Raw genomic sequence first — 21,883 nt, forward strand, 5'->3', positions numbered from 1 at the left:
CTTCAACACTGAGGCATGTAAGGCGCATCTTGTCGTGGGGAACCGAATTGTAAAGTCAGTAGATGATGACCGGTCTTGAATATGGGTTCCACGACCGCCAATGTCTGCTCCCCGTGCTCGTCTCACCGGAGGCACGTATGTAGGGTGAGAAACCTTGCCCGCATGCACTCGAACCTTTCTGCGGTATTCGGCAGACTTGATGTCGGCCTCACTGTGCGCATTCAGGAATTGGATCCCAGTGTTTGCAAATTCGACGGCATCGGAGTCCTCTACCCTCGATGTTTAATCAGATATCCGGTTGGGCGAGAGCCTGCGTGTGCCATAACTGAGATCCAGACTCGTGCGTAGCACACCACATGGACGAGCGATTTCGGACTTGCTGGTTTGGAGGACCGCTTTGGCATCTGGTTCAGTAGGATCGATATAATTCTGTGCTTTGTGCTTCCGTCGGTGGCGTGAACGTCCTGCAGCTTTGCATCGCACGAGCCTTTTGTCACTTGCGTTGGCTGATGCACCATTCAAATCGACCTCAACGAATGTGAAGCCCGGAGATGGCGCGGTACCATAACGAAGGTTCGACATATTCTACGATGCGTGATGTTTGCTGACATGGATGGACGTGTCGCCAAGTATTTAGATGATCAAGACACCAACATCACAGCCGCGGCCGCATGCGCGGAGCTGCGGGTGCGTCCTGGTTCAGTTTCCATTGGTGACCCAGCCCGCGAGATGACGGACGCTGACATTATGGCCGTAGTAATTCGCAGCAATCCCCAACTCTGATCGATGAGGAAAACTGATGCCGAGCGTTAAGGCCTTTCCCTACGTCTTCTAAATCCTTTTCCTGATCGTCAGTCTCATCGAGCCGCTCATAGTGACCCATGTGCATGCCACGCTTCTGGGTTATCCCAGGCCGGCAAGACAAACGAGAGTTTGTCGGGCATTTGGTCTGGCCAACGCTCGGATATCAAAGCCATCATCTCGTCATACAATATTTCATACCCGGTTGGACTGAGATGCAGCCCATCATGCACAAAGCTTTGGAGTATCTCGTTGCATGGTACGTCAATGGATCCAACAGGCTCAGTATCGGCAGGGTTGCCACCCGCTCGAATGATCATGGCGGTCCATAGATCCAACACCTGTACATCATATTGGGAACCAATATCGCGAATCGCCTCGGCGTATGTTGCTGTCACTGATGCCTTGCGCCTGATGACATCCGGAAAATCCGGGTTGTTGCGCTGATCATTCTCGAGACACTTTCGCTCGTCCACGGCTGGAGGGGTGATGAGGATCAAACGTACGTCTTCGTGGGCAGACACGTTACGGTGCGTGATCATGGCGATGGTATTCTCTTTGTACACCTCCAGAGGTATATGCTGTTGCGGTCCACCCGGTGTTTCGGGTAGCCTGGCATCGTTGGCTCCGAAGAAGAATGTCAGAAAGCGCATTCTGGCACATTTGGGATCTGGCAGTGCGTGAGGCAGTACTTGAAGTGCCTGTCTTGTGTTGTATCCGCTGAAGCCTCGATTGACGACATCCAGCCTTCGTACGTAGCTGTTGCATAATTCTGCTCCGAACGCAAATCCACGTTCTTGTGAGAAGGAATGCTGCGTGATGCTGTCCCCAAACAAAACGAACTGGTCCATGTTGAAGTGTTGCTGGACCATAGCTGCGAATCACCTAACGCAGCCTCGCTGTCAGATGTAGCTCTTTACCCCTGCGCTGGTGCAAAACCGAATTTCGATGAACGACTGTTGCTTGAGCCAAGAGGTCCCGTGTGCTTCAAAAGGTTTGTTGTTGATATCCGGTCGACCTGTTTGACATCCATGTCTCTCGGGCCGACATCGCTTCCATGGCGTGCATGGCTGCCGCGACTTCACTTCTATCCATCCTCAATCTCACCATCTTCCCATCAACACATCCGCAATTCATCATTCGGACCATCGATTCCACGAGATGTTGAGCAATCCACAGCTCCACGGAATTTCCAAGCCTCGACAGCCTCACCAAGGCGATGCGATTGAAGTCACCGATCGGGACTGTTGCATAAAATAGGATTGCTTCGCGTCTGCCCTGCCGCGTCGGGACGATCTTCCACGGCAACCCTGTGAAGCCAAACCATCGGACACGGGCCCAAGGAGACCTGGAACCTTTGTTGGATGTGTCCGAGGCGCTTTTCCGCGTTGTGTCACCACTAGCTGGAGGAAATCATCAGCAGGCAACGCCCGCAGTCTATCCTCCAGGATCTCTACTGTACACACTGCGACTACTGCTTGGCACACTCGGAACATGCCAGTAATGCGGAACGTGCTGTAACGACTCTGGCGAGCAGAGCAGCACTCGGCAAGTCATGGCCACGTGCAGACCAGAGGTTTTTGTATCTCGGTTGCCGTCGTGAGGTCTGGAAAACATGAACAGGTGTTTGCATAGCGAGCCGAGACCGATGACTTCATTTTAGCAACGTCGTGCCTATTGGAATTCGAAACTCAAAGGTCGTCCAGCCGCTGGGCCAGCGGAAGCGCTTCGTACGCTCGGATGAAGATGCTTCGTATGCTCAGTTGAAGATGATATGATGGCGGAAGCATCCTGCGTCAACATACCTGCATTCTCGCAGATCCTCTGCTCGGTCACTTTCACCTGAGGGACCTCGGACCAAACAGGGCAGAGGAATGGCGATAGTTCAATTATCATAGCGGTGTACGGCACGTTCGCTAGCAGCTGCGCAAGGACGACTGTGGTGATCCTGCAGCGACGTTAACACCCGCATTCGCCTACCACATCGTGCACATCCAGCTCGCCTTATTAAGCTCGATAGAGTTCACCTACAAGCACTTCTGAGGCGCGAAGGCCGGCTAGTAGGACCCTGACTGAGTCGCGCAAGTCAAATACGAGCTTCCTCGCAATCTATCATGGTTCTTCTACTAGAGCTTCCTGTGCGACGGTACTGAAGGAAGGCTATGTCTAAAACATGTGGATGCACTTCAGATGTCCGGTGCTGGTCTTGATAGTATGCTTTGGCACGCTCTCAACCTACGGACTTGATCTTGCTGGAAACACTATGGGCTCCTACAGCTTACCACCACACGCTAGACGCCATGCAAGCCCGCAACATCTAACCATCCGACAAGATGCCACTGCACAACTACCAGCTCTGCCAGAATGCACAGTAAGTCCCGAGGGGAGACCACGACACCTTCGATACTAACACCACGAAGCGAGACTGCTTCCAGCAAGTACTCCCTCGGTATGGCTGCACTGCCGGCGACAGTCCGTGCTTCTGCAGCAATGGCAACCTCACAGCATCCATGACCGCTTGTGTCCTCGCGAACTGTACTTTGGCGGACCGCCTCCCTGCCCAAAGATTCAAGGCCGACACCTGCAATGAGCCAGTGCGGGATCGAGGAGGACTCAGCCGGCGACTCTGCTGGGCTATGTTTGTGATAGCTACGCTGCTCGTGCTATGCCGCTTCCTTTCGAGGACGCCCGTGCTTGGCGGGCAAGGCTACAGCTGGGACGATTGGACGGTCCTCTTCTGCTACGTACTCCTAGTACCCACGGATGTCACTGCTGAGATTGAGGTCCAGAATGGGCTCGGAATGGACATGTTCATGCTCAGCGTGGATCAGATCGTCACGGTCTTACAGGTGAGCGCAGCCAAGCTGAAGTCATTGAGCGATGTTGACCTTGCAGATGTTCTATCTCGGCGAGCTCTTCTACAACGTCATCGTCATGGGGACCAAAATGTCTCTGGTTTTGCTCTATCTTCGGATCTGGACTGCTGACTCGGTCACCCCAGCATTTCGAATAGCATGCTGGACCTTGATTGCAATCCTCGCCTCTACCGCAGCCGCTGGAGCCTTTGCCATCATATTCCAGTGTACACCAGTATCTTACGCCTGGCTCTCAATTACCGGAGAGATTCAAGGGAAATGCATAAGGATCGGGGCATTTACCTACACATTCGGCGCGCTCAACATATGCTACGACGTTATCGTATTCTTCCTCCCAGTCCACTCGCTCCTCAAGCTGCGAATCACCTGGCCTAGGAAAGTTGGCGTGATCGGAGCATTTCTGGTCGGCTTCTGGGTGACGATTTGTTCGATTGTACGTCTTCAGTACCTTGTCCGCATAGACGATTCGCAGAACATCACCTGGGACTTCCAGTACATTGGAATGTGGAGCCTAGTCGAGGCGAATTTCTCCGTTGTCTGTTGCTGTATGCCAGCTATGGCCGGACTAGCGCAGAGGATTTATGCATGGTATTGGGATTCCGAGCTGACTTTCAGCGATGATCCCCGCGAAGCCATGAAAGACCTGGAAACGAACACGACCGATAGCTCACAGCATCGTGGCTCTAATACTGGTCGCGTCACGGACGTCGAGATGATGGCGCAGAAGGCAGCCTATCATGCTCGGGGCGATATGGATGACGAGATGGGCATCTCGACTGGCATCGACCACCACGCAGTGATATCCGCAATAATGTATCGAGATCGCCCCAATGCGCGGAACGTGGTGAATATAAGCCATATACCACCCAACCAGGCTTCGAGGACTTTGTTACGGTATCGTGATCAGCATGATATACTGCATGAGGTAGAAATCATCGACAGACCACAAGCAAGGATGTCTGGGCGTGAAATCGCGGACCTAGAGCAAGCGCAGCTGGACAATGATCCACTGCCAGAGGCAAAATGGCAACGCGCTGAGTGGGAGTTGTGTGAGCGGGATACCAGCCGCGCGCCCTCGCCTCGAATGCAGAGGTTTCCGGATCTGTGATCAGCTTTCCCTAGTGTGTTGGACTGTTGCGTTCCAGCGTATATATATATCATCAAATCCAGAACATAACAACTGATCTTCGCAGACTTCGATCCCTTCCTGTGTCTCTCCGCGAAAATCGAAACGAGTCTCAGTGATGTGCTGTCATTCTCTTCAATCCTGTACACGCTAAGAACTTCCGTCTACCTCTTTATTCTTACTAGTACATTTCGTTTCGTGGGAGAAGAGAGGATCATGAGTATAGTGTGGCAATTAGACCCATACGCCGTCGCCATGCCCTGTACAATGCATCTATCGTTCCATCTCAGGCCAGCCAAACCAGTGTCTCTACCAGCATAGCATGATAACCGCCCCAAACGCCGCGCTCAAAGACGCACCCAGATCGACGGAAGGCGGTTTACTCGTCGAACACGACTTTTCGTGTTAGCTGCGATCAGTGTTAGTATTACCTCTACACCACAATTTTCCTCCAAAAGAAACTTACTGCCCACGCGCCCGCAACCGATGCAACGATTCCGCTGGAAATCATCGCCGGCCGTACTCCTCTCGAGCTTTTAAATATGAAACCGCTTATGCCTCCGGCTGCTATGCTGTTGAAAGCATCGTGCTTCCCCCGATAATACCCAATCGTACTATTGACGCCATTGTACATCATCGCCACTACTCCTGCACTATTTCCTAGGAACGGACCCCGCCTCGTAATCGAATTCAGCGCGCTGTTCAGCCTCAGCTTCGGCGGCGCATCGCTGGGCACCTTTCGCAACCCTTCTGCTAGACCCCATGCTCCTCCCATAGATAGCGCGGCGAGATATGTCACTCCTGTGCCATAGCAGAGATCGTCAGACCAGCCTCGGGATGGGAGAAGGGATTTTGCTCCCGGAAGGTCGGAGAGGACGTCGTCGTCGAGGGTGAGGTAGTCTAGAGTGTCTTTGTTGAGGCCCGCGAGAGGGTGGAGGGCGCTAGGGTCGAAAGCGCCGGGCTGTGAGATGAAGGAGCCGATGTCGTCTGTGGTGGGTGCATCGAAGGTGGGTGTCACTGCGATGCCTTCGGGGGAGGAGACGAAGCCTTCGGGGGTGGCTTCTTGGGTGGGTTGTGATTTCTTGCCGGTGAAGGCGTCCCAGATGCCCATGTTGGCGATAAGGCTATGTGTATGCGTGTGCGAGGGAGATGGAGGAGGGCGGCGTCGTAAGGGCTAATGGGGGTGGTGGTGGTTGCGATAAAAAGTTGACTTCAACATCGTCAGGGAGTTTCACTTCCGATCTTCGGCTTCTCGGACCGTGGATGTGGCGTCGATCAGCCACATTTGACTTGTCGAAATTCTTTCCTCCTGTCTTCAATGTTGCTTGAGTATCAGACTTAGTACATCAACATTGTTATCGGCATGTCATGTCTGTTGCGACGATCGAAGTTCATGCCAGCCACGACAGTATCCTCCCTGAGGAGCGGCTGAAGCTTATATCAAAGTCGTCTCGCTCACTCATACCCAACGAGTCATCCTCTATCGACAACATCAAGTAAGGACCACGTGCTTTGGCGTAGGACCTCGCTGCGACCGCACAGCTTATAATCAGCAGTAGGCTGATGGGTAAGTAGTGCCTTCAAACGTTTGCTGGATCATGTCTTCGCCACAAGCAGCGCGCCCGGACTAAGCGCACCTCACCGCGTGGCAGCATGGAACACGCTATGTTGCTTGATCGATCAGTCCCTGAGCTCTTCTTGTTCTGACTTGCAGCAGCCGGAATGGATCAGTAAAATCTGCAGTCGGGCTTTCTACCTGTACTTGGAGCATGCCCAGACCGCGAAGCCGAAGTCATCGAAGCAATTACTAGGCACGCTGACTACCGCCTTGCGCTCGAGAGAAGAGGAAGACTTCGTTACTCTGAGGCGCACCGTTCTGACCAGACTGATGCAATGTTTGACTGACTATCAGGCTCCTCATGCAGCGAAGGCTGGCGCTCAGCTGCTTGGTCAGCTTCTACTCAAGGACATCGTGGCCTCGAGTGACATACTTGATGTCTTTGGCAGTAAACTTGGCACTGATGCGCAAGAGTCGACCTTGACTGAAGAGTTCTGCTATCTTTTGGAGATACTTTTCAAATGGCTGAGCAGCGGCGATTTTGGATCGTCGGTATCCCAACTTGTGGCCATCTTGCTGGACAAGTTCCGCCAAGACAGGACAGTCGTTGAGACGGAACCCAGTTTCAAAGCTCAGCAATGTCCAATATGGGTGGCACCTCTGCAGGCCACTCTGTTCCATGGTGCAGTCGGCATAGATGATCTACGTGCTCACATCTTGCCGGTACTATTCAAGAGATCCTTCCGCGATTTTGTGTCCTTTCTCGACGCTCAAGGATTCTGGTCAAACGAGGCTGCACGGAAGTCTGGTGGTAGCCCGACCCGTTCTGAAGCTCAAGACGATCTACTCTTCGCCAGTCTACAGACCGGCAAGGAGCTCGGCCTGCTTGTGGAAACAGACGATGGCCACTTCTCGCAGGCTATCCAACCGATTCGCGTACCAGTCCGTTGGATGGGTGAACAACTCTGTCGGAAATCCCGATCCGCTCGACTCACTGGACTATCTCTGCTGACCACTTCGCATGCTGCTACGCGACCAATTCCCACTACGGCGTTGACGCAGATCAGACGAGCTTTACCTTCCATGTTCGCGGACGTTGACGCTGACTTTCGAAGTGGGGTCTTAAGCGCGTTTCAACGGCTCATTGATCGGCTGCGGGCTATCACTGCAGTCCTTGCACGACAAAAGCACACTAATGAAGGAGCACAGAGCAATCAGAGTACAACATCAGATGGTGCTCTTTTAGCAAATCTGCGTGCTCATGAGGATTTCGTCCGCTGGGCGCTACGTTTCGTCACATGGGAGCTTCGTCCTACTGCCAGCTATCAAAGGCACATATCAGCTTTGAAGTGTCTAGCAATATTGGCACGGTCTGGGCTAGACACATCCGTCCCATCAACATTATGGTCAAGGACTGCTCTGGGCGAATCCAAGTGGCCCTTCACGATGACGATCATGAGCGATGATCTCAAGAGGCTATTGCTTGATATTGTTATCGATCCTTTCGACGACGTACGACAAGCAGCCACCACAATACTGGACATGCAGGCTTCAACCACTCCTGAGCTTAACAGCGCTACGCGCCGAGCGGAAACGGACATGTTGCGTACCGGTCGAGCAGATCATGCCGATGGCGTTGCTCGCATCTATGCACTACGCTCCAGTTTTGAGCGTGCACAGCGAACTGCCGAAGTGGATTCTCCGGAGACTTCTATTGTCCACGATCTTGTTGGACAACTAGAGAAAATGCTTGAGGTAGCCCGCAGTAGTCTCCCGGAGGCCGTCAGCAAATATCCTCTTCATGGCATCCTTACAAGCCTGAGATACGTATTGGTGCGCGACACGCACGCCATGATGAAAGTGACTGCGAGACTATCACGACTCCTTGGAGACGTCTGGGAAGTGGTGAAGCCCGTCTTATGTAATGATGCCCCGGAGGGCTTCGCACTGGAGGAACAAGAAGAAACCATCGACTCCACCAAAGAGACCCTCAGCTACTGTTGGAGAGCACTAAAAGAAGCGAGCCTTCTGCTATCGACACTTGTCGCTCAGCACTCTTCAGATCGTGCAAATGTTAATGCAGACCTCACACTAAGGCTGAGCAATCTCTGCTTTACACAACTAGCGGAGTTGCGTCACCGGGGCGCATTTTCCACGGTCGCTCAATCATGGATTACATGTTGCACCGAGTGTAAAGATATGAAGGCAAACGGAGAGTCATTGCTCAATACGTGGTACCTCAAGGTGCTTGACATGCTGCGAAGAAATATCACGATCAACACACGACGTTCAGCTGGCCTGCCGGCCTTGCTGTGTGGCATTCTGATTGCTGACAGCAGCCATGGGCTACTGTCGAGCGCAGTCGCAGATTTGAAATTGCTCTCACGCCAGAAGGTTGATCCTGCGGCCGCAGAAGAGGGCAGCTTGGCGCAGGTTCATGCTATGAACTGTCTCAAGGACATCTTGAAGAACTCCAAGCTTGGAGAACAGTCCGAGCCCTACATTGCTGTAGCATTCCAGCTTGCAGCCGACTCGCTACGCTCCGGGGTATGGGCTATACGCAATTGTGGTCTCATGCTGTTCCGTGCTGTTGTCGACCGCATTCTCAAAACGGATCAATCGCACTTCGATGACGACTTTCAGTCAAGTAGGAGCATTTCCACCGAGCAGTACCCAGCTCTACTTGACACTGTCATCGGACTTTTGCCTAGCGCTGATCCCGAAGCTGATGCCACTCACACTCGATTCGAAGGCGTGTTCGCCGCGTTGCAACTGCTGCAGCACATTCGCATACCGACTGCAAGAATCCCCCAGATCAAAGACGCGATCAGACCTCTGATCTCGAGCACGAGCTGGCACATGAGGGACAAGGCTGCGCGGACGTGGACATCTGTCATGCACAGTCGTAATGTTGGTGAAGCGGTCATCGAAGTGGGCGGCTGGCTGTCCGGTGCTTCTGACGACAGCGACCAGAACTACATGCACGGTATTCTGTTGGCCTCAAAGTATGTCGTACGCGTTGTCGCACTTCAGTCCGAGCGGTGCAACCCATCATCTACTCGTGGGAAAGCAGATCACAGGCCGAACCAAGTTGGCATGTGTCGTGCGATGCTCGCAGAAGTTGCGATATATCGTGATCACATCAAACGGAAAGCCTCCCAACACCCCGTCGTAAAAGCAGCTTCCATAGATCTAGTGGCCGAGCTCTCGCAGACGCTAGTCTCACTCCATGACGATCACGACGGTGATAAGTATCATGCGCATCGGGAAGTACTCGACCTGTGGTCGTCAGCAGACCATCCTGATCTAGACGCAGCAATGCTGTTTCGGATGCTGCTGGCGGAATGTCTAGTCGATCCAAACGCCGCAGTCTTGCGTCAATCCATCGCGCGCTTCATGGCTCAACAGATGTCATTGATTGATCTTGGTGACAAGACTCAGTCTGAAATGTATGCACAACAAGTGGTCCAGCTCGCTGACCATGATGAAAATGCCTGCAAAGACTTTTTGCATGCCATCAAGGGCGAGCATACGAGGTCGAACTCGACAATGGCTCGCTTCGCCATCAGGATCTGCCGGAGTATCCTGGACGGTGCTATGGGTACGGAACTAAAGTGCGAAGCTCTTGAACTTTTGCTGTACGTCTACACTGGCTCTCAAAACGAAGGCATCGACAGCCAAACTCTATTCACGGGCTCACTGGACTACCTCTCTATACCTGTCTGCAATCAGAGGTACGCGGACCTATGTCTTCGGTACCGCGCTGCGCACTTAGACCAGAGGTGTGCGACATCCAGTGGCGCTGGACTAGAAGGCGATGTCACGAGTTGGGTCAGCGATTGTGCCAGCGCCATATCAGGCCAGGGAGTCTATACTCGCGAAGCGGCAACTCAGTCAATCGGGCTGGTTCGATCTCTCTGGTCATTCCTCAAGCAGACGCCGAACCTCCACTCTTCACTACTGGACATCAGCCTCGCTGTGTATGACCTCCTGAACGATGACGATGAGGAAATTCGGCTATCTGCTGCCATCACCACAAGCCGTGTACTTGCTTCCGACCTGCTAGCGCGACATATTGAGCATGAACCAATTGCTGCCAGTCAAGAGCTCCTCGCGTTCATCACGAAGCGATGGAACAAGAGCCAAGATCTAGCCGCGAAGGCATTGGAGCGCGCTTTCCAATGGTCTCCCAGGGGACCAAGGGCTGTGACAGAGCACCTCCAGCTATCTTCTCGCGGCGACTCTGCACTGTTTGCTGAAGAGAAGCAGAATCTGTATGTCGACGATGCCAAGGAAGTCCGCGCATGGACTCAAGTCTTGACCAGACTCTCGCCGTATGCCATGCCAAGAGGTTCCATTGCGATCCTCGCCGAGTGGGTAATGGCTAGTCTTGATGCACTCCAAGGACAAGCTGAGAACAAATCCGACGGAGCTCTTGGCTGGAGTAGCAATCCTGATACGTTCATCCTTGGTTTACGAGTCATCTATGGAGCCGAAGTCCTTCTGAGTCTGTCCAGACGTGGGATGCGGCTGCCAGTCAAGCCTTCGCAAATCAGGCGTCGATTGCACGCATGCGATACCGCGTATGAAACGACCGGTGTCAACTGCCTTTGGCGCTGGGAGACCCATCGCATACTAGGAGAATCGGTACTGCACAAGGTACAGATGACAGCCAGCTTAGTCCGATATACTGCACAGCGATAACTCGCCTTCCAACACCACTACATAGGCCAGAACGCCCTCATGACTCTACAGCTACAGCACTACGCGAGACCTCAATCCCTGCCAACTCTTCCACACCCTGAAACTCTACCCATGCTCCCATCTTGCCTCTGACATGGTCTCCATAACGCACACCCTCCACAACACAATCCTCCCCCGGCTCAAAAAAGAACGGTACACTGAGCCTCCCCATTCGACCACCTCTACCAGCACTAGCCCGAACCCGATGCATCGTCGCCACAAATCTCCCTCCGCTAATCCTTGCCATTAAATCCCCAATGTTCAACACTATCGACCCAGGCACAAATGGCGCGGCAATCCAGTCACCATCTGCGTTCAGCACTTCGAGACCGCCAGTGGAGTCTTGGTGTAGGAGGGTCAGGAGGCCAGGTGGGGAGTGCAGCAGAGGCTTGCTTCCATATCGTCTTCCCTGCTGTGCGACATAGTTTGCGGTGGGTAGTGGAGCAGTCGTAGTGTTGATAGGGAATTGGTCAAGTAGTGGGCGAAGTGATCTGATGGCTTATCGAGAGAACGCGCGAGGAGGGCCAGGAGGTGAGAGGAGAGGGCTTGGAGTTGGGTGTGGAGGGACTCGAGGTGATGGCGGCTGGCGAAGGAAAAGTGACCTTTTTCAGGCCAGACGTTGGGCTCGGCAAGATTGACTTGTTGCGATTTTGTGGGAGGCTTTGTGCTCTGTGCAGAGGGTGATCCGATCTCGAAGCCTTCCTTTAGATTGTTGGAGTGGCCGAGCTGTGGCGGGAAGGAGCCTCGATAGGTGTTGGAGTTCTCGGGGTTAAAGGTCTTCTTTGCGAGTCTCCATTTCCCATGATCTGGTAGGTTAAATAGATTGCTGGCGAGGCCGAAGACTTCTTCGTGGGTGTATGTGACGGGACTGTTGACCAAGTATGCGAAGCCGGTGGTTGAGAGGACGTTGTAGAGCTTCTTGCTCAACACGTTGAGAGCGGAAGGGCTGGGGTCTTCCTGGCTGAGGATGCTGAGGTCGACAATCGGTAAGGAAGCGAAGGAGGTTGTCATGACTGGGGCGAGTAGTAGCAGCTATTTAGGGTCAAGCGGCTGCAGGTCGTGCAGTAGAATCGATCCTGCTGGTGTGTGCCGAGTGATGGGTTGGCATCTTTGCTGGTGCTTACATCGTGCCCTTCCCTGCTCGCTTTGTTCGTTCTCACATGTTTAACATTTATAGCGTGCGTGTCGATGTCGTGCTCGAGCGCGCATGAGGTCGCCAAGTGTCATGGCCCGTGCCATCCCAGAAATGTCGGTGGCTGGGGTAGTTCCAGTCTGCTGCACTTTCCGAAGTCCGTTCTCGCCTTTCTCCATGCGAAGCTGCGATCACACTTTCGTTACTTGCGCGTGATCAGTCAAGTGGTGCTTCTGATGGCTTTGCTCACGTTGGCGCGAAATCAAAACTTCGCGCAGGAGGGATGACGCACCGAAGGATGATCGCCGTCTGCACCGCCGCTGCGGCTGAATGACAATATACGACATCCAGTTTGCAGTATCGACTGACGGAGCAATACAGAAAATAGCTCACTCGATAATCGAGTCCGTCGACATGTCTCTGGGCACTCTCCACATCCTCACGCTCCTCCACGAGCCTAACAAGGTGCATTATGGCCAGGAACCGATATGCGGCACAGTATCTGTCCGATACACAACCTCCAAGCTCAAGGACAAAGAACATGCCGAGCTGTTTGGACCTCTCAAAATCAGGCTCCGTCTCATGGGATCTGTCGAAATCGGACGTGCGAGCGACGTGAACAACACTAAAGTCTGCCTCAAGGTAGACACAATTCATGACGGCCCAGTGAAATTGATGGCCGGCTCTCTGACTCAGTACCCGTTTGAGATCACCTTCCCGCCGCATGCAGACCCCAAGATCAACTCTGCAGTCTCGGCACAACAAGCGGAGAATGGCGATTGGAAGTTCCACCAACGTACTACCAGTGTACACACCGAGCCACTTCCGCCCACCATGCGATCCAGCGAGCGAGAGGGAATTTCTAAGCGGGAGACTGCCATTCGATATGTGCTGGCAGTAGCTGCTGAAATGCCTGGCTTCAGTGTGGAAATAATACATCCACCTTTGCCCAAGGAGGTTCTCTATGACCAGCCGCGCATGCCTACGAGTGCGACGGCAATGCTGAGCGAACGAGCTCCACGCTCAAAGCAAAAGTTGGTTGTACGCGACGAGGCTTTTCTTGGAGAGGAAGCACGTCCACAGGGATTCAGAGGGAAGGCGAAAGCAATACTCAAGCATGAAGAGCCACCAAGATACGTTTTCGAGGTATGTATCAAAGTGTGATAGGCGCCGATTGGTGACTGAGACACTTGTTTGGTCTTTGAGGCATGCGCTGCCCCAAACAACTGGTTTCCATTGTTGCTAGTGAAGTAAGTGCTCGGTCAGCTAACGGCAATCTGTTGTTAGGTGTACTTCGAGAACGTCCCGAAGCACATCTTCGTGGGACAGCCCGTCGACCTTGATCTCTCAGTGGCGAGTAACAGTGAGCAGAGCACGGCCGCGAGCTTCCCTCCAGTCAGCTTGCAATCAGCCTCGGCGGCCCTCATAGCCCACACTACGAGTCCGAGATCGAGCTTTGATGCCTCGGACTTGGTGATGAGCACTGAAACGCTGAAGGCGAAGGAAGCCGAAATCCACCCAAAGGGTTCTTTCGACAAAAGCCGCGATCACACCAAGACGATCAGTTTCGGAGCACTAAGCTATGTCCCAAGCAGCTTCCGGTATGCCGACATAGTGAGTCGCACCTACAAGCTACGACTTATGCTCGCGTTCCTGGTATGCGGTCAGACTGTGAACTGTATGCGTCAGTTCGATGTAGTGGTTCATCCGCCGCTCCTGCTTGATGAGGACGAGCAGCCGCCAAGCTTCGACGCAGTGTTTGAGGAGGATCTTCCGTCCTACGATGAAGTGGTTGCAGGGCCCAGCACCGCATCGTATCTGCCAGCCTAGCTCACGACAAATTTGGCTGTATGTCCAAGGACTCAGCTATAGTTCATTCGCTGCGATGATGACTATCCTGTGGCGCAACATTTGATCGTTAGATAGGAGGGAGCTGCGTGCATTGTGTCGACCTCGCTGTCAAGGTCAGAGCCGCTTGAGCACATGTCTGTGTCAACATCGACAACATCGACAACATCGACAACATCGACAACATCGACAACATCGACAACATCGACAACATCCTTCGAACAATGCAACGACCACATGCATCGTTTTGTTTGGAAACCCTTGCACCAACTTCAATCCATTTCGCCACGTGGTCTAGCTCACGTCATCCGCTGTATTACACTTCCGAAGAGCCGGCTACGAGTCGGAAGACCAGGGATTGAAATCGCGGCTGTGCGCGGCATGGCGGAGCACGAGATCAAAGTGACTATCTCAACTCCTACTGTCCAGACTCTGGCAACGATCTAATAAAGCACTATGTTCCAGCAACAGCTAGTGTTCCAAGGCGCAGCGCCACAACCGGACTCGCCAGGCTTGAAAGGACGCATTGCTAAGATCACCACCAAGGCCGCAGAACAGCCAAAACATGTTTTCAATACCATAGTCTCCGCACTACCGCAAGAGCTGTATATTGGACAAAGACTAGAATTCGAAGTCGCGATCAACCCCGACATCATCAACGCCAGCTCGACGGAGGAACTTCCGGAGGTGTCATTAGATGCTTGCACCATCACACTCTTCTGCCAAACGAATGGACCGCATCCTGAGCATATAGAAGTGCTCAGGCAAAAAGTCAACAAACAGCGACCCTCTGGACCCTTCTCAGCAGATACCGGGTTTCGCAAGACTGTGGATGGTGGCACTTTTGGGCACATGCCCAGCACTTTCAATTTTCGGAATGTATCGCAGTCATACAAACTCCGGCTTGACTTGCAGTTCTATGCTGCTGGATCTACAGTGGCAATGAAGAAAGAGTTGCCGGTCATTGTGTATCCGTATCGTGCGCCAAGAGAGGACGATTCCTTGCCTTCGTATGAGGAAGTGATGGGTGGGCATTCGAGGAGCGCTTCGGTTGTGTGAGTGCGTGACGGGAGCAACTTCTTTCTTCCGTGGTGTCTGGAGCATCGATCGGTCATCTTGGAGTACTTACCGGGAGCACGGAGTTGTCTTTTTTCAATCGGCATTTTGGATACCATAGCCACACCTCTTATACACAGAGAATCCACCAAACTTCGAAAAAACAGAATCATCCGTCTCATTTCCAAAAACATACACTGGTATCATGCTACTGCCGATCCAAACCTTCTATACCACAAGTTCCGTCTCCATAGCGCGCGTGCGATCAACCCATGCCAACAACCTATCAAAACATATCCAACCAACATCACTCCCTAACTCTTCCTCCTCGTCTTAATCTCAACCAACTCATCCTCACTACTATCATCCCCATCATCCGGATCCGCAAAAGGCCCCTCACTCTGCCCCAAAGCCATTTTCCTCTCCACATCCCTCGCAAGCACTAAATCATCGTCATCATCATCGTCATCATCGTCCAGCGGCGTCCGCGTCTTGGCCTCGGTCGTGCTCTGTCTCCTAGGCCTTGGAGGCTTCCTGTCATCACTCTCGTGCTCACCCTCCGCTCTGCTGAGAGTGGGGTCCCGTCCGGCTTCATCTTCGTCGTAAGACCCTTCTGACCCGGAGGAGTTTTCGTCGTCAGAGCTGCTGAAGAGGCGGGAGAATTTGCTTGAGGTCGTAGCTGTGCCGGAGAGAGTCCTCATTCCTGTAATCTCGAGTCCATCAGGTTTGATATCGACATCGGCGTCATCTAGATCGATTTCCGGCGGGTCCTCCGGTAACATGCTCGCCGTCTCCAGTGCGACGGCATCAGCAGCGTCGGGATCCGTCTCGACGTTCTCTTCCTGGTTGCGTTCAGCTAAGCGTCTGGCGAGGGTTCGTCGGGCCCGGCTTGGTGGGATGTTTAGCGGTGCAACGCCTCCGGTGGCAGAGGTCTTGTTGCTATCTGGTGATGTCTGCAGATGTGGTTGATGTTAGTGTGTGTTGTCTCTAGAGAGTAGGCTGGTGACTCGTATAGGAAGCGATGCGATAGCGCAAAGGGAAAGAGCAATGCAGTGCAGTGTAAGCGAAGGGTAAGCGCGACCCAGCGTCCTGCCAAAACAAAAAGACATCGCTAAAGCTTAAAGTGCTGACCACCCAACATCATCATGACCCGTCCATCAAACAATCCATTCCCCAGCCAAGCGAGGTGTACATGTAGTGCATGCAATAGTATGTAGTGTCGCGTGACTTGAGCCGCACAAGGCACCAGGTATCGAAAAGGCTCGGTCCGTCGTGGGTGTGGCTGCAACTCAAAAAAATATGTACACCACGCTACACGTTTTCGGTGTCCGTAGCATCCCAGTCGCTTGATGTACTGGATGCACCGGAAAGGGAGGTGCGTGCACAATAATAGAGTCGTGACAGAAGATGATGGTGTGTTTGGTCGTAGAGTGTCGCTTATTGTTGCTGGATTGCTGATCATGATGGTCTGCCCAAACCACAGCAATCCACTTTGACCTTATCTTCCTGCTCCTCTGCGTCCTCGATGCGCCCTGCCGCTGCTGCATCTGCTTCGGCAAGTTGTACAGCTTCAGCGTGTATAGCGCTGGCAGCCTATCGTACAAGATTGAGCCATGTTTCGTCTTCGTGTCTCGTGCCCGGGCCATGTTACTGATACAACCCGTCGCCTTTCCCGTCTCTTTCTGCATTGTACAGTGTATATCGTACGCAAAGGGGTATGGGCAAGGGAAGGGGATGCGCGAGGGCAGTGCGTTATCGGTAGTCCATGTCAACATCAAACGAAAGCTCACCGACCTGTTCGTCTTCCGCAAACGCCGCCCTCCGCTCCCGTTCGCGAACAACTGCTTCATCTTCCATTTCCTCGTCATCGTCGCTGCCATCGCCAAAGCCGCTGACTCCGGAGTTGATTTCGAAGGACTGCCCCACGGGCCCTTCTTGAAGTGCCAGAGTATCTTGGGGTATCGAATCGTTGCCGAGACCCGCGCTCGCGAGTGTGTTCGAAGTGTTCGAGGAGAATCCGCCCATGCCACCCATGGCTCGCACGCCAATCGCATTCTCCGGTCGTACGCCTCCCAGCACTGCGTTGTCTTTGTCTCGTGTCTCAGCCAGTGTACCTTCAACATATTGCAGCCACTCTTCCCTGCTGACTCGGTCCCGTATGTTCTGGTCCAAAGCTTCGGGTGGATGCCTGTTAGCAAATTTCACCACCTCTTCCGCTATGAGCGTCAGGTGCCCCATATATCCCAGTCGCATCCCTTTGTTCTTCTGAGATTCATCCGAGGCTTTTTGACCATCCAAGATGCGGTGCGTAATGTCTTTGCCTGAGGCGAGGCCGATTTCTTGGGTCGGCTTCCCATCCTTCGGCTCAACATGTTGGAAAAGATTAAAGGCGACGGTGCGGTTGTACCCTCGGTCCAGGCTACCGTTGAAAACTTGTTGTACAACATCATATACCACATTGTGTAAAAAGTTGTTCCATGGAAATCGGAAAAAGAAGTCCTACGCAATCGCATAAGCGGTCAGTATATCCTCCCGTACGCTGACCACACCTGCCCGACTTACAAGAATGGTTGGCACAACGTGATTCTCGACGAACTGCATCTTCAGGAAGTCGCCAACAACTGGTTTACCGTCATGCTCAGTGTCGTATGCCGCACGCTCGCCATTGGTCGAGGCATCCTGGCCTTGCAGTGTGGCTACGCTTTCGCCAATGTCTTTCGGTTCAGTGATTTCGGTTTGCGTGACCTGTGGTTCGCTGGACGCTGAGGTATCCTTCTTTGCAAAGTTTAGAGGCGCAGGTTTTTCCGCAGAACGCGCCAGCTCTCGTTCAAGCTCTGACGGCCCGTCGTCATCTGTATCGACTCTTAGCAGCTGTCGTCACGAATGTATGGTCAGTAATGATGTTGGCTTACCCTCATTCGTCGGCTCTTCGCCGAACTCAGACATTACCGTGTCCTCGTCGACACCAAGGTTCTCAATCCTGTCGGTAACTCCGGCGGTAGTGGGTGAGTCTGCAGCTTGCGTAGGCGGGGGATCAAAATGCAGTCCTGTCTTCTTCGGCGAAGCCGGCTTGTTAGGCGACAACGGCCTGGGCATGGCATCTGCATCGATGGGCGATCTGTTTCCGAAAGATGTTGAAATAGGTTTGTCCACTCTTTCGAGCATTGGGAGTGCTCCATGTGTGGTCTGATCGATCTTCTCGTTTAAATCATCGAAAGTCACTTCATCTGGAAGCTCGTATGCCGAGTCTGGTGCGTTGACCTTCTCGAAACCGTCCTCATCGGAAGCATTCTGGATCTCCAGTCGTCGGTCTTCCTCCCTCTCTGCCATGTCCTCTGCTGTCGGCCGCTCGGCGTGATGGAAGCCGTGGGAGTCAACAGAGCTGCCGAATTCATCGTGACTAGGACTGGTAGGTGCTTTCGGTGTGGCAAGTTTTCCTTCCGCTTTTAGGCGTTCTCTTTCGGCGTCTCGTTTCCTGACTTCGACCTCTGCGCCACGTTCGTTCAAAAGTCCCATGTTACTGCAGTGCAGCAACTCTGCCATGAGTTCGCAAGTCTTGAAGCGATCAAAGCCCAAAGGCTCAATACTCCGGCCAAATGCTACCTTCAGATCCTTCTTTTTAGAAGATGGTGCGCGTACCAGGTGCATGAAGTTTGGAACGTTCTCTGCGAATATTCGAAGCAGCGCGCCCAGGTAGATTGGATCGGATGTCTTTGGTTCGGGTCCAACGTGGTTGTCAAGATCGTAGTCGGAGTTGTTCTTGCGGATGACCTCGATGATGATGCCAACTCCTACTGTTAAAGGGTTGCCGCCCTTCAACATCTCGTCGATCAGAGACTTGATGCATTGCTCCGAGACGAGCTCTCGCGTGAGTTCATTGGGACCTATAACTGACTGATCTTGGGTGGTTGCGTTCGCAGAGATTGTGATGATCGCCTTCAGAAAATCCCCGGCTGAAGTTTGTGTGGCTGACGAGTGACTCGACGAAAGGTAGTCGAGCAGTAGCGGAATCAAGCCTTGGGTCTGCAGCCAATCGACGATGCCTTGACCACCCTCGTGCTTCTCTAGGGATATGATCTTGAGCAAGAGGTCCATGACCATCGGGCAATCAACGTGCTGCAGCATGGCAGGCACGATGCCATCGAGAGACTTGAAGAACGCCAGCATGTCTTCAGTCTTCTTGTCCAGTAGCGCCTCGTTGACCTTTGTAAAGTAGCCAGCCTGCAGGGGATCCAGAGGCGCGGGCCGTCGTATGTACTGCCAAAACTCCTGCAGATGGTCGCGCTGCTCCAGCAAAGCCTCAGTAATGCTCCAGACCTCGGAGGAGAGGACTTCGCATGCCACATAGGCATACTTCTTCCGCTGCGCTTCCCGCTTCTCCTGCTCTGTCTCACCATCGTCGTTCTTCTTCACCGACAGCGACCGCCCGCGAGCCTTGCCTTTACCGAAGAACGAGATGCCCGGGGACTTTGGAGCTTCTTCTGACCTCTCATTCGGCGTCTTCACTTCGCTGTCCTTTTCTGGAGTGCCCTCGGGAGTCTCTGCCTCTGGTGGTTCATTTGCGACGACATACTTGAGCAGTTTGTGCAGTACGGCATCGTCACGCAGGAACTCAACGAGCTTGCTATTCTGTTGCTTCAGCTCCTGGATGAGATCGCTCTCGTCCAGAAGCTCCTCGACGGTGACGCCTTCCTTGTCGAGGATGCTGTCGAGGGTGGATATGTTGGCATAGCCGCCAAAGCGCCAGAACATTGTGGGCTATGGCGAAATGTGTGCGAGACTAGGGCCGGTGGTGCTGAGACTATGTGATGCCCTCGGCCGCCAGTCTCGTCGCGGGCTGTTCAGAAGTGTCGGGGTTCGTGGGTATCATGCGTCGTATGTCTGGTGGTCGTAAGGGTGGGTGAAGATGTGCATGTGCTGTCGAGCCGCGCGCGAGGGTTGTGGGAGGAGTGGAGTTCGAGGTTGTTGGCAGGGTCAATGCAGGTGATGCCAGAAACGAAGTCGCGTGCTTCCCGCGGCAGAGCTCCTGCCGACTCTGAAACCGTTACAAATTTGGAGATGTGATACAACAACAACGAGAAAGCACGGTTTGACTTTCACTTCGAGTACATGGATGTATATACCACAACAGAACACGGGACGTTGCTGCGATTTTCTACATGTCGCCGAACTGCAGGCCACTGCTACCGCCCGAGTGCCGGCCAACTCCTCTGTTGGTTGCAGGGACCCGGTGGACATTCTCCTTTGCCGATCGCGAACTGCGATTCACTTGCACTGATCTCCTTCATCTGTTATCCACGGACATCGTGTACCTGAGTATTGGTCCTGGGCTGCTAGCACGCCCACATCTGCTTTCACTACGACTTGGTGGTTGCCACGTGGACATCTCGTTCAGCCCGGTTTCTCGAACAACTGCCAGTCGGCACAGCGGCCGCACGAGGACGAAGCCTTTGAGCAACCACAAGGCTCCGCGGGAAGTGACACATCTTTGAGTCCTTGTTCTCGACTTTGTTGTCTGCCGTCCTGCTTCTGCATCTCGAGACATGCACTTCTACATAAATATCGTGGTATCATACGCTCGTTTGCAATGCCCGCTTGAATCAATATCACAACTTCAACTTCGCTCCGCCCGCCTCTCCATCTCATCCTGCACCCCGGCCATCTGCGCTTCTGCGTAGCCAGGAGGTGGCTCATCCGGCGTCTCCTGCGGCTTGGGCGACCCTGCCTCGTCGCTGTCGACTCCAACCCCACTGTCGCGCAGTTGCTGGCTCCTTTGCTGATGTTGCGTTTGTGCGACAGTTGCCGCAGTCGCTGTCGGAGGTAGTAAGGGGCCATCGCTCTCTTCGCTATACGCTGGCAGATCGTCCAAGTTTACGTTCGAGACATCCATACGGTTGACGGCCTGCGCATTATCGCCGTCTATATTCGACACGTCGACTGCCTGCATCAACCTCTCTCTTATCTTCTCGTACGAAGAATGGAAGTCCGAAACGCCCGCATCTCGAAGCGTGAGCTTCAGCTCTAGTATGCCTGCGCTTGTTGGAATTCCTCCGCCCGGGGTTGGTCGAAGCGCAGCATGCCAAGAATTTGCGCTAAACCATGGTAACGTTACATGGGCGTCTTGAAGGTTGAGTATCGGTACGGCGAAGCTCTTGAACGTCTCGGTGGGCTTATCGGGCAGGTATACCACCCTTCGATTCGTGATGTAGAGTGATCCGTTCGAGTGCGAGAGGCTATAAGGCTGTGCCTGTCGACCTGGGTAGTGTTTCGGTGTGCTGAGGTCGAAGCCTATTCGCTTGCCGGGGGCGACGCATACGACTTGTTCGTTGGGTAGCGGTGTGAAGGGAGGATTCGTTGCGGGCGAGAGCATCACCCAACTGCGAACGCGTGAGCCCCGACCTTCTCGACGTCTCCCTTGATTGTGGATTGGTAATGCGACTGCCTGGAGTGGCACGGTATTGAAAGCCATGAGAAGGAGATGACACTTACTTGATAGACATGTTGGGCTATCCTTATACCTGTCGCTGCGACTGACTCTCGGTGAGTCCCCTGTCTCCTGTGTTCCACCGTTGTGGGAGCCCCGTAGTAGCAGTCTCAAGAAGCCTTGACTGCAGAAGGCAACTAAGGTTGAGCTGTAGCTGTCCGCGTGCTAGTCATGCACGTCACATGAAGAACCAATCGTCTGTGACTGCTTCGTGGTTCATGCACGGTACGGCTCCTGCAGGTGTACTCCCGAGTCTTGA

The 21,883-nt window shown here is 53.4% G+C and overlaps 9 protein-coding genes across 9 annotated transcripts; 4 read left to right on the plus strand and 5 right to left on the minus strand.

Annotated features, from left to right (window-relative positions):
• Nucleotides 1-869: 869 nt before the first annotated feature.
• Nucleotides 870-1,673, minus strand: CLAFUR5_06481 (Isoamyl acetate-hydrolyzing esterase 1; the record flags this gene model as incomplete). The annotated part of the gene is made up of 1 exon (XM_047905629.1): nucleotides 870-1,673. One exon carries the CDS (start codon nucleotides 1,671-1,673, stop codon nucleotides 870-872), a length of 804 nt encoding a protein of 267 aa, XP_047761868.1.
• Nucleotides 1,674-3,134: 1,461 nt separating this feature from the next.
• Nucleotides 3,135-4,785, plus strand: CLAFUR5_06482 (uncharacterized protein; the record flags this gene model as incomplete). Its single annotated transcript, XM_047905630.1, is given in 3 exon segments — nucleotides 3,135-3,172; nucleotides 3,185-3,650; nucleotides 3,697-4,785. The coding sequence occupies 3 exon segments, from the start codon at nucleotides 3,135-3,137 to the stop codon at nucleotides 4,783-4,785; spliced, it is 1,593 nt and encodes a 530-aa protein (XP_047761869.1).
• A 397-nt stretch (nucleotides 4,786-5,182) lies between these two features.
• Nucleotides 5,183-5,914, minus strand: CLAFUR5_06483 (Mitochondrial import inner membrane translocase subunit tim23; the record flags this gene model as incomplete). Its single annotated transcript, XM_047905631.1, has 2 exons — nucleotides 5,183-5,212; nucleotides 5,270-5,914. 2 exons carry the CDS (start codon nucleotides 5,912-5,914, stop codon nucleotides 5,183-5,185), a joined length of 675 nt encoding a protein of 224 aa, XP_047762183.1.
• Nucleotides 5,915-6,171: 257 nt separating this feature from the next.
• Nucleotides 6,172-11,065, plus strand: CLAFUR5_06484 (uncharacterized protein; the record flags this gene model as incomplete). Its single annotated transcript, XM_047905632.1, has 2 exons — nucleotides 6,172-6,299; nucleotides 6,379-11,065. The coding sequence occupies 2 exons, from the start codon at nucleotides 6,172-6,174 to the stop codon at nucleotides 11,063-11,065; spliced, it is 4,815 nt and encodes a 1,604-aa protein (XP_047761870.1).
• Nucleotides 11,066-11,461: 396 nt separating this feature from the next.
• CLAFUR5_06485 (uncharacterized protein) lies at nucleotides 11,462-12,115 on the minus strand (the record flags this gene model as incomplete). Its single annotated transcript, XM_047905633.1, has 1 exon — nucleotides 11,462-12,115. The coding sequence occupies one exon, from the start codon at nucleotides 12,113-12,115 to the stop codon at nucleotides 11,462-11,464; it is 654 nt and encodes a 217-aa protein (XP_047761871.1).
• A 451-nt stretch (nucleotides 12,116-12,566) lies between these two features.
• On the plus strand, nucleotides 12,567-14,066 carry CLAFUR5_06486 (uncharacterized protein; the record flags this gene model as incomplete). Its single annotated transcript, XM_047905634.1, has 2 exons — nucleotides 12,567-13,382; nucleotides 13,524-14,066. 2 exons carry the CDS (start codon nucleotides 12,567-12,569, stop codon nucleotides 14,064-14,066), a joined length of 1,359 nt encoding a protein of 452 aa, XP_047761837.1.
• Nucleotides 14,067-14,540: 474 nt separating this feature from the next.
• On the plus strand, nucleotides 14,541-15,143 carry CLAFUR5_06487 (uncharacterized protein; the record flags this gene model as incomplete). The annotated part of the gene is made up of 1 exon (XM_047905635.1): nucleotides 14,541-15,143. The coding sequence occupies one exon, from the start codon at nucleotides 14,541-14,543 to the stop codon at nucleotides 15,141-15,143; it is 603 nt and encodes a 200-aa protein (XP_047761872.1).
• A 1,749-nt stretch (nucleotides 15,144-16,892) lies between these two features.
• On the minus strand, nucleotides 16,893-19,892 carry CLAFUR5_06488 (Extragenic suppressor of kinetochore protein 1; the record flags this gene model as incomplete). The annotated part of the gene is made up of 3 exons (XM_047905636.1): nucleotides 16,893-17,639; nucleotides 17,703-17,992; nucleotides 18,053-19,892. The coding sequence occupies 3 exons, from the start codon at nucleotides 19,890-19,892 to the stop codon at nucleotides 16,893-16,895; spliced, it is 2,877 nt and encodes a 958-aa protein (XP_047761873.1).
• Nucleotides 19,893-20,754: 862 nt separating this feature from the next.
• Nucleotides 20,755-21,640, minus strand: CLAFUR5_06489 (UPF0664 stress-induced protein; the record flags this gene model as incomplete). The annotated part of the gene is made up of 2 exons (XM_047905637.1): nucleotides 20,755-21,517; nucleotides 21,630-21,640. The coding sequence occupies 2 exons, from the start codon at nucleotides 21,638-21,640 to the stop codon at nucleotides 20,755-20,757; spliced, it is 774 nt and encodes a 257-aa protein (XP_047761874.1).
• Between the last annotated feature and the right edge of the window lie 243 nt (nucleotides 21,641-21,883).

This window comes from Fulvia fulva, chromosome 5, assembly GCF_020509005.1.
Source record: "Fulvia fulva chromosome 5, complete sequence".
In the NCBI taxonomy this organism is placed as follows: domain Eukaryota; kingdom Fungi; phylum Ascomycota; class Dothideomycetes; order Mycosphaerellales; family Mycosphaerellaceae; genus Fulvia; species Fulvia fulva.